Raw genomic sequence first — 11013 nt, forward strand, 5'->3', positions numbered from 1 at the left:
TTTTGTCTCACAGCTGCTTCATTGAGTCTGTTAAGATCCATAGGGATTTGTATTTTTCCATTTTTCTTTATATTTGGTACCATTGGGGCACACCATGCAGTTGGCTTTAACTCAGTTTCCACTTTATCAAGTAATAGGCTAGGAATCCTGCACAGTGTATGTGCACTGTATGCAGGGGTGAAAGTGAGCTGGTACGGGCTAGTACGGCGTGTCGGTACGAACCCACACCGGCCCGTACGCACCCTGCCCTTTTTGCCTCCCCCATCAGCAGCCCTGCTGGTAGGATCCGTACTTTAAAAAAGGGAAGCAGGAAGATCCAGGGAACTACAGGCCAGTCAGTCTCACCTCAGTCCCTGGAAAAATCATGGAACAGGTCCTCAAGGAATCAATCCTGAACCACTTAAAGGAGGGGAAAGTGATCAGGAACAGTCAGCATGGATTCACCAAGGGCAAGTCATGCCTGACTAACCTAATTGCCTTCTATGATGAGATAACCGGCTCTGTGGATGAGGGGAAAGCAGTGGATGTGCTATTTCTGGACTTTAGCAAAGCTTTTGATACAGTCTCCCACAGTATTCTTGCCAGCAAGTTAAAGAAGTCTGGGCTGGATGAATGGACGGTAAGGTGGATAGAAAACTGGCTAGATGGTCGGGCTCAATGGGTAGTGATCAATGGGTCCATGTCTAGTTGGCAGCCGATATCAAGTGGAGTGCCCCAAGGGTCGGTGCTGGGGCCGGTTTTATTCAATATCTTCATTAACGATCTGGAGGATGGTGTGGACTGCACCCTTAGCAAGTTTGCAGATGACACTAAACTGGGAGGAGTGGTTGATACGCTGGAGGGTAGGGATAGGATACAGAGGGACCTAGACAAATTAGAGGATTGGGCCAAAAGAAATATGATGAGGTTCAACAAGGACAAGTGCAGAGTCCTGCACTTAGGACGGAAGAATCCCATGCACTGTTACAGACTAGGGACCGAATGGCTGGGCAGCAGTTCTGCAGAAAAGGACCTAGGGGTTACGGTGGACGAAAAGCTGAATATGAGTCAACAGTGTGCCCTTGTTGCCAAGAAGGCTAACGGCATTTTGGGTTGTATAAGTAGGGGCATTTCCAGCAGATCAAGGGATGTGATCATTCCCCTCTACTCAGCACTGGTGAGGCCTCATTTGGAGTACTGTGTTCAGTTTTGGGCCCCACACTACAAGAAGGATGTGGATAAATTGGAGAGAGTCCAGCGGAGGGCAACAAAAATGATTAGGGGGCTGGAGCACATGACTTATGAGGAGAAGCTGAGGGAACTGGGATTGTTTAGTCTGCAGAAGAGAAGAATGAGGGGGGATTTGATAGTTGCTTTCAACTACCTGAAAGGGGGTTCCAAAGAGGATGGATCTAGACTGTTCTCAGTGGTAGAAGATGACAGAACAAGGAGCAATGGTCTCAAGTTGCAGAGGGGGAGGTTTAGGTTGGACATTAGGAAAAACTTTTTCACTAGTAGGGTGGTGAAGAACTGGAATGGGTTCCCTAGGGAGGTGGTGGAATCTCCTTCCTTAGAGGTTTTTAAGGTCAGGCTTGACAAAGCCCTGGCTGGGATGATTTAGTTGGGTTTGGTCCTGCTTTGAGCAGGGGGTTGGACTAGATACCTCCTGAGGTCCCTTCCAACCCTGAGATTCTATGATTCTATGATTCTATGAAATCTCTTCAGCTGTAGCTGCTGTGAAAGGTTTTTAATCCATTAACCCAGTAACCAGCCTGACTCTGATGTTTTCCTGTTTTGCATTCCCCAAATCTCAGGTTTCAGCCAGTGTATTCAACCTGTTCATAATCATCTTTTGTGACTTCTTCAGTAAAGTCAATCGATGTAAAGATATCCTTTGCCTGGTTCCCCATAGCATAAATTAGAGATGATACCTGAATATCTCCAGTTTCTTTGTGGATTTTTTTTTGCAGTTCAAAATCTTGCAAATTACTATTGGGAAGGTTTGTCAAAGTTGTAGTTCTCTGGGGTCTCCTCCTTGCCACCCCTTCTCCCTGACTGGAGGTTTGGGCTGCAGCAGCCATGACTGGTGCAGGTGGTTGTGGACAACAGCTTCCACAGCGCACCAGCCCCTCAAGCCTGGTGCCCTCCGGACGGAGCAGGGCCAGGGTCTCAGCTGGCAGTGAAATCACTGCCCGAGCCCCAGTGCCAAGAACACTGCCTGAGATTTACGGCCTGCCAGTCCCCTGTACTCAGCTGGCCCAGCCCCCCAGCAGCCCTGGGATTATCCCCCCAGACAGACTTCATCCTGGGAGCCATGGTGACCTTGGGGGGCTGTTACCCCTCTGCAGGGGTCTGCCTTGCAAGCTGAAATGCTGCCATGTGGCTGGGGGTGGTGTCGCAGAGTATTGCCTCGCCATAGCCCCTGTGACCAGCTGTCCCATCCCCCCATGGCCTCCAGCCAGGCTACGGTTATGCTCAGCCCTTTGGGATGAACCAGAGCTTACTCAGCAGTGCCATGACACTGCCCCAGGTCCAGCCCCTTAGTCCTTCTGGCTCCTGCGTCTGGGGCCTCCACGCAGCCTCCTTGGTGAGCCTGTAGGGACCCAGTCCCTGCCCCACCCTGGATCCAGCCCAGGGACCCTGCAGCAAGTGGGTTTTCTGCCTCATCAACCCACTTCCTTCTTCCCTCAGCTACTTCCTGCACCAGCCCAGCTTGGGTACAGGGGCTTACCCTGGGGCCAGGCTCATGGTCCCAGCCGCTGCCACAGCCAGGGGTGCTGGAAGTTTTTATATTGGGGGTGCTGAGAGACTTTGAACCAAACTGTAAATGATGGAAACCACTTAGAATCATAGAATCTCAGGGTTGGAAGGGACCTCAGGAGGTATCTAGTCCAACCCCCTGCTCAGAGCAGGACCAATCCCCAAACTCCCCCCCCCCACTTCAAGCCAGGGGGTAGGGCAGCCTCACCAGCGCCCCCCGCCCCAGTTCCAGCACCTATGGCCACAGCAAAGCATGAAAACCAAACGAACAGCAATAGAGCCCAGCACCACCAGGGACCCGGCCAGCGTACTGCACCCACTGTGTGCAGGAGCCTGACAGCACCTAGGCTCCCTGCTGGGAGCTGAGGGGTAGAGGCCTGATGCTCTCCCAGAGCTGGGGGTCCTCTGAACTGGGCTTCTCCCTGGTAAAGCACCTCCTCCAAACCTGGCATCAGTCATAGGTGCGTGGGGCAGGGCTGCCTGAGTCCACGGCTGCTCTTTAACCCCTTCCTGCCTGCTGTGGGGTTTGTGGATCCTGGCCCTTGGGGTCAGAGGCACAACCCTGGAAGGCAGCCCAGAGCAGGCTGCAGCTGTGCGAGCTGGTGCGCGTTGTTAGAGCAGCTGGGCGCTAGGCGGGATGAGCCTGTGGCCGTTTGCGTTCTTTGCCGTCTCCCAGGGCAGGGACAGAGGCAGTGGCAGTGGGATTCAGGGGCTGCAGGTCCTGCCGGGGCTCGGATGGCGACTCTCTTTCTCTCTCCCCCCACCCCAGTTAACCTGGTGGATTTTTGTGGGCAGACCATCAGAGACGACGGGCTGATTATCAATTCGCACAGGGACTCCCGGCGCTACTACTTCGTGGCCACGGGGACCGACTGCTCCCTCACCATGCAGGCCGCGTCGCCCAGAGACAAAGTCCAGTTCCAGTTCCGCTTCTTCTTGGTGTACAGCCTGCTGCAGCCCCCGCCCAACGCCACCCGAGCGCCTCTGCCTCCAGAGCCCGCCCGGCCCAGCCAGCGGGGGCCTGGGCAGCCCTCAGCCGGCGGAGACTGGGCGCTTCAGGACCCCTGCAATGCTGGATCGTATGTGCAATTCTATGATGGCCGAGATCGCGCCGCCGAGCCCCTGGGGTTCCCGCTGTGTGGGAAGAGCATCCCCAGGCCCATCCTGTCCACCGGGAACTACCTGACCCTGCGCTTGGTGACACGGGGGCAGCAGCCTCGGGTGGATTTCGTGGGCGATTTTACATCCTTCCGGCTGGGTGAGGGGCAACGCATGCAGGGGGCACAAGCCAAAGGACCTTGCCAGACTGCCCAGCTCCAACCAGTGTTCAGCCCAAAGATCAGCTGCCCAGCCCCCCCACACCTGCACAGGGGCCCTCGCCAGCTGGGCCCTGGGGCCTGGTCACTGGCCAGCACAGGGACAGGGCACATGTGGCAAAAGGCTTCAGTGGCGGAAATAAACTGAGTATTTGTGCCACCTGCTGAATCTCCGCCAGGCTCCACAGGAGCCTTGTCCTTGGGTGACTGGATCAGGGCAGGCGGGGGGGGGGGGGCAGAGGCAGGGCTGGCACGTGAATGCCCAGGGGTGCAGATTCAAAAGGCCACATGACAGGCGGTGGGGGTGGATCAGGCATGACATGGACTTGGCCACAAGCGCGTGTGATAGCGCATCACCCCGAACACTCATCAGAGCACGGGGACAATGCACCTATTTGCCAGGGACTCCACAGTCACCTGGAACACACACCGACGTGTGCCTATGTCCCACGCACACATACACCGTCTCACACAGGCTGCACACATACCTATACACACACACACACACACACACACCCCTGCACACACACACAAGGCTGCACACACGCATACCACATCTCACAGATGGCTGCACACATGCTTACACACATGTTTACACACACACTCTCACACAAGGCTGCACATGAACAGCTGCACACACACACACTCCTGTACACACACACACGTGCACACACACACTCTCACACAAGGTTGCACATCCTCGCACATGAACCCTCACGCTCTCTCTCTTTCGCTCAGCTGCCCCCTGCGCAGAGCCGAGCCCACTGTGGCCAGCGTAGTTCAGGGCTTCAGGGCATGCCGGCTGTCTGGGGCTCTGAGACACAGGGTTCCTGGCCCTGCAAAGAGCCCTTTAGCCAGGGTGCCCTCGTGGCCCTGCTGAGATCAGTGGCGCCCTGTCCCTGACACCAGTGAGCTGGGTGTGGGTGGTGTGATTGCCTGGCTCCGCTCTCAGTGCTCACCGCCAGGCCCCAGAGCCAGTGGGTCCCAAGAGAAACCAAAGGCCGTTCTTCCTGGTCAGACACCCGCACTGCTCTGGTGCCTCCCCCCACGACTGGAGAGGCCAGCTCCTCCCCACAGCAGTGGGTGCTGCCATAGCCTTTCACCTCTTGCAGGCCTGGCCCTGCTGGCTCACCTGTGGCTAGTGGGGTGTTAACTCCTGCTTGCAGGGCCCCAGGCAGGGCCCCAGCTTGCAGAGATCCTGGGTCTGAAACGCTGCGGCGTGGCTAAGGTTGCCAGGCTTTCGACCGGAACGCCCTGTTGGAAAGGGACCCTGGCGGCTCCGGTCAGCACCACTGACCAGGCCGCTAAAAGGCCAGTCGGTGGCGCAGCAGGGCTAAGGCCGGCTCCAGGCCTGACCTGGCTCCGCAAAGCTCTCGGAAGCTGCTGGCATATCCGGCTCCTAGGCACTGGGGCGGCCAGCGGGCTCCGTGTGCTGCCCCTGCCCCGAGTGCTGGCTCTGCAGCTCCCATTGGCCAGTGGGAGCTGCAGGGGAGGTGCCTGCAGGCGCAGGCAGTAGACAGAGCCCCCTGGCCCCTCTGCCTAGGAGCCGGACAGGCTGACTTCTTCTGAGAGCTGCCTGAGGTACGTGCCGTCCAGCCACCCGATCCCCAAACCTCCCCCCCGTGCCTCCCCCCCCACCCCAGACCCCCCCTCCTGCACCCAAACTCCCTCCCAGAGCCCACAGCCCAAGCTCTTGCCCCAGCCCTGAGCCATCTCCTGTACCCTAAACTCCTCATCCCCGGCCTGGACGCTTGAGCTCTGCTACTGAGTCACGTACCCACGCCAGCGCGTGCTAGTAGCTGCCCCCAGGGGTGCGCGACGCACCAGGAGCTGCCATGCTGTCAGCGCTGGCCATGTCCATTTCAGGCTTCAGCATGTCCGAGTGCAGCGAGGAGCCGTACTTCCAGTGCCGGAACAGCAAGTGCATCCCCATGAGCCTGGTGTGTGACCGGACGGGTATCGATAACTGTGGGGATGGCTCGGACCAGGCAGCCCACCCCCCTGCCAAGTGCAGAGGTCAGTGTGGGTGGGGAGAACCCAGGGGCGGGGTAGAGGGAGCGCCCAGAGAGCAGAGACTGGATAGGGCCTGATCCTGCCTGGTGCCCTCGGGAGGGCAGGGGAGCATTCTGGATGGGAGGACGGGGGAGCAAGCAGATCGGGGCGGGGGGGGGGGCGCTATGGGGCCTGAGGTGCGGCAGTAGCCAGGAGTGGGAGGGGGCAGCAGGAGCTCAGGGCTGCTCCACTCCAAGGGTTTTCCTGGCCTGGGGGCTCTCTGCTGGGCTGACGCCTGCACCGGCAGCTGGTGCAATTACACCCCTTCCCCTCCCCCATGCAGGCCGCCCTCCCACATCAGCATTTCTCCAGCCTGCGAGCAGCCCTGCAGCCCACATCACCCCCTGCCTGGCGGCCTGTGGGGGGGCAGAGAAGAGCCAGCCCTGGGCCCCAGACACCGCGCCCCAGGACGAGCCTGCAGCAGGTACCTAAGGCCACGTGCAACGTCCCGGGCCTGGCCTAGAAATGTGCTCACACCTGGCCTTGTTCTCAGCATGCCCTGGGGACAGGGCTGGGCTGTTCCCCATGGTACAGACGGGGACTGGGGCACGGCCAGGGGCTGGGACCCACCCCCATACAGGCACTGACATCTTTTTGCCAGTGGGTGCTCCGCTCTGCCCCCTCCCCCCCCATGAGCGGGGGGCAGGACCTCGGGGGGGGAGGCCAAGCGGGGGCAGGAGCACGGTTCAAGCACCGTAGCCCACAAAAGGTCCTGCGGGTGCTGAGCACCCCCTATTTATTTTCGGTGGGTGCTTGAGCCCCAGAGCACCCACGGAGTTGGCACCTATGCACCCAAGGTCACATGGAGGGTAGGGTGACCAGATGTCCTGATTGTATTGGGGCTTTTTCTTACATAGGCACCTATTACCCCCCACCCCCGTCCCGACTATTTACACTTGCTCTCTGGTCACCCATACAGGAAGGCTGTGGTCCCAGCTCAGTACCCGAACCACTGGACCAGCCTTCCCTGCGACATGCCCTGGGGGAGCCCAACCCTGTGGGCATCTCAGGCCCCTTCTGATCTCGTTCCTGGGAGGCCAAAGCCCAGGATTCCCTCAGCACTTTGCAAAAGGATTGACAGATGTGTGGGTACGTGCGTGTGAGCTATGTGTGTGTCATGACAGACATGTGTGTAATGGCAGGTGGCTGTGCATGTGTGCAATGAGAGACGTGTGAGCGTCTTATGACACATGCACATGTGTAATGATGGATGTGTGCATCCATGTGCAATGACAGATGTGTGTGCAGGTGCGATGACACGTGTGCAATGACAAATGTGTGCATGTGCAATGAGACTGTCATGACACGTGTGTGTGCAATGAGGTGTCTGTAATGACAGATGTGTGTGCTCGTGTGTGACGTGTGCATGTGTATAATGACAGGCAGGTGGGTGTGTATGTGTGCAATGATGCATGTGTGTGCATCTATAATGACAGGTGTGACGAACTAGGAATGTTCTAATGTTTTCTCTGAATACGGTGTTGGTGCCTCAGTGTCCCCTAGGCAGTTCTTAAGTATCTAGGTGGTGGGATAAGGGGGTGTGATTGCTGCAAGGTGCCAGTGCACATAAATGCCTGACACCCTGTCTCCTAGCAACTGATGGCCTGGGCCCCTCCTCTGCAAAGGTGCCAACTGAAGGTGTTGGAGACAAAAAGGTCAGGTGATCTCCTGGCCCGGGAAAGGGGCTGAGCAGAGGAGGAGGGGCTGGAGGGGGTGTCAGTCTGGAGCTGGCTGGGGACGAGGAGTGAAGTGCAGATGTGGGGGTCTGGCTCACTGCCCCCCCCAAAATGGACCCGGCCGAGGGGTCCGGTTCGTGGTACCTACAAGCTCTGTTTTAGACCCTGTTCCTGTCATCGAATAAATCTCTGTGTTACTGGCTGGCTGAGAGTCACGTCTGACTGCGACGTGGGGGTGCAGGACCCTGTGGCTTCCCCAGGACCCGCCTGGGTGGACTTGCTGTGGGAAGCGCATGGAGGGGCAGAGGTTGCTGAATGCTCCAAGGAGAAACCCAGGAGGTGAAGCCGTGTGAGCTTCTTGCCCTGAACAAGTCTGCTCCAAGTGAGAGGAGGCTCCCCAAAGGCCTGCCTGGCTTGGTGGGGAGCAGTTCCAGAGCATCGCCCGGGCACTCCGTGACAGCTGGTGGCAGCGCTGGGATGTACTGCAGCCCGTGAATGGCATTTCTTGCAGTAAGTGACTGGGGAGCAGTAAAACAAAGGAGGGATAATGAGGACCACGTGGGTTTCAGGGGGCGGTTAACCTCTGGGAGTGTGTGACCAGCGAGAAGGACTGTTGGAGTAACGGGGTCCCCCTGAGGACGGCAGCGAGCAGTCCCAGGGGCGGAGGAGTCTGCAGCTCGACCCTGGCAGAGAGGTGGTGACACGAGAAGGGCTGGCACACCAGGGGTTCTTCCTGGAAACCATGGGGGAGCCAAGGGCACACAGGCCTGAGTCCAGAGCCACTTGGGAGTGGTGCAGTGATGGCCTGTCACCATCTCCTTGAGAAGGACATTGTGATCCTGTGCACACAGATAGGGTTACGCATGGGGAAGTTCACCAAGGCCCAGTTAATTGTGCAGCTGGAGGAGGAGGACAAGGACCGCTCTGAGGAGCAGATTCCTGACCCAGATGGGGCTACAAGAGGATCTGGGAGCAGCTGGAGCAGCAGCCAGGCATCCCCGAGGGTCTTCACAATCGGGTTCCCCATCAGGGGATCGGAGACGGATGGGATTGGAGCAGAGCCCGAGAGAGCGAGAGGACCGTGAGAGAGAGCAAGAGCCTGAGGAAAAGCTGCAGGAGAAGCTACAGCAGCCTGGACTGGCGATGGTGGAGCGGAGAGGCATAGGGAACACTGAGGCACCAACACAGTATTCAGAGAAAACATTAAGAACCTTCCTAGTTCGTCACAACAGGTGTGTGTATGTGTGATGATGTGTGCGAGTGTAATGACAGGTGTTTGTGTGTGTGAAGGTGGTTGTGTGTAATGACAAGTGGCTGCACGTGTGTGGTGACATGTGCGTGCACTTGTGCAATGACAGGTGTGTACATGTACGATGTGTGTGTGCAATAACAGGCGTGTATGTACATGTGCAATACCAATGTGACTGCATGTGCAATGACATCAGTGTGTGCTTGTGTGATGACACGTGTGCTCATAGGCAATGACAGATGGCAGATATGTGGCTCTGTGTGTGTGCATGTCCAATGATGTGTTGGATGTGTGTGTGATGACACGTGCGTGGGTGCATGCACAGACAGGTGGGTGCATGTGCATATGTGTATAATGACAGGTGTATGCACATGTTTAATGACAGACGTGTGTCCATATGCAATGATGTGTATGTAATGACCGATATGTGCACATGTGCAATGACATGCATGTGTGTGCAATGACAGATTGTGTGTACTTGTGTAATGACAAACGTATGATGACAGGCATGTGTATGTGCATGTGTGCAATGACACGTGTATGGGTGTCTAATGGCACGTAGCTGTGTGCATATGCAACGACAGCTATGTGTGCATGTGTGTAATGACAGGTGGGTGTATGATTTGTGTGCATGTGTGTAATGACAGGTGGGTGTATGATTTGTGTGCATGTGTGTAATGACAGGTGGGTGTATGATTTGTGTGCATGTGTGTAATGACAGGTGGGTGTATGATTTGTGTGCATGTGTGTAATGACAGGTGGGTGTATGATTTGTGTGCATGTGTGTAATGACAGGTGGGTGTATGATTTGTGTGCATGCATTGACACATGTGCAGGAATGTGCAATGACAGGTAGGTGCCGGTGTATGCAATAGGGGAGGTGCATGCGTACTTGTGCCATGAGACGTGCAATGAGAGGTGGCTGCATTTGTAATAACAGGTTGGTGCATGTGGGTGCAATGACACATGGACATGTGCTATGACAGGTGGTGTGTGTGTGATGACACGTGTGTGATGACAGGCATGTGTACGTGTGCGTTCCTCCTCCCCGTGCTCTGAGCTCAGGCACTAGGAGCAGCCCCTCGGCAGCAGAGTGGGAGATCAGTTGCTGTCTCACACTGACCCCCGCCGAGGCTCTGGGCCCTGCAAGGGGCACCTGCGCCATTCCGCTCCCTACAGCGACCCTGCCTGGGCCAGCGCCTGGGAGCCTCTGTCCACCCTGTCCCTGGGGTCGCGCGCCCCATGCACACTGCAGCTGGCTTAGCAGCACATTGCAGGAGCAGGGTGGCAGCAACTCAGGCCCTGTGGCCCCATGGCCGTGGCACTGAGGGCACGGCAGCCCCTGGGGCTCTGCCCACCCTGTGGCAGGGCAGGTCTGCTTTTGGCTCCAGCACGTAGAGGGCAGAGCGGTGCTGGGGAGCTGAAGGGAGGCACCCGGCACTCACTGTCCCCAGCCCTTTTCCTTCCTCTCCAGGTGAGAGGAGCTTGTGCTCCCTGCTGGCCCTCTGCATCCTCCTGGGGCTGGGCGTGGGCTCAGCCCTCCTGCTCTGGTGCTGCTGGTCCCCTGGCTGGTTTGTCTGGAGACTCGGGGCCTGCCGGTTCCTGCCTGGCTGCAACTCCATGTGGGCCTCGTGCCAACTCTGCCCCCGCAGCTGTGCCCACAGGAACCACAGCTGTTCCAGCAAAGTCACGCCGCAGCACAGCGCCGACCTGCCCATCTGATGTCAGCCATGCCGTCCCGCCCTGGCCGGAGGAGCAGGGATCCGACCTTTCCTGTCTGTGCTGCAGGGATTCTCTCCGCTGGCTTGGGTCATAGCAGGACGGGCTGTGATACCAGCTGGGTGCAGGGTGGGGAGAGATGTGAGAGGACAGGGCAGCTCCCAATACCTCCTCTGCTCACTCCCATAGACCCAGGCCAGGCTCCATGCGCCTCCTCCCATGGATCGGCTCAGCTGCTTGCCTCCCCACCCCCACCCCCACC

At 57.7% G+C, this 11013-nt stretch overlaps 1 protein-coding gene across 1 annotated transcript; it reads left to right on the forward strand.

Annotated features, from left to right (window-relative positions):
- Positions 1-2893: 2893 nt before the first annotated feature.
- Positions 2894-11013, forward strand: LDLRAD2 (low density lipoprotein receptor class A domain containing 2). The gene is made up of 4 exons (XM_039508592.1): positions 2894-3997; positions 5922-6071; positions 6391-6531; positions 10507-11013. Exons 1-4 carry the CDS (start codon positions 3475-3477, stop codon positions 10752-10754), a joined length of 1062 nt encoding a protein of 353 aa, XP_039364526.1. The 5' UTR covers positions 2894-3474; the 3' UTR covers positions 10755-11013.

The sequence above is a fragment of the Mauremys reevesii genome, linkage group 21 (assembly GCF_016161935.1).
Source record: "Mauremys reevesii isolate NIE-2019 linkage group 21, ASM1616193v1, whole genome shotgun sequence".
In the NCBI taxonomy this organism is placed as follows: Eukaryota; Metazoa; Chordata; order Testudines; family Geoemydidae; genus Mauremys; species Mauremys reevesii.

What these genes read in the sequence shown, in the direction of transcription:
- LDLRAD2 (XM_039508592.1), top strand. Translation starts at nt 3,475, where the DNA reads ATGGCGACTCTCTTTCTCTCTCCCCCCACCCCAGTTAACCTGGTGGAT. An exon ending in CCCCCCTGCCAAGTGCAGAG is followed by an intron (nt 6,072 to 6,390) that starts GTCAGTGTGGGT and finishes TCCCCCATGCAG; the next exon opens with GCCGCCCTCCCACATCAGCA. An exon ending in CCAGGACGAGCCTGCAGCAG is followed by an intron (nt 6,532 to 10,506) that starts GTACCTAAGGCC and finishes CTTCCTCTCCAG; the next exon opens with GTGAGAGGAGCTTGTGCTCC.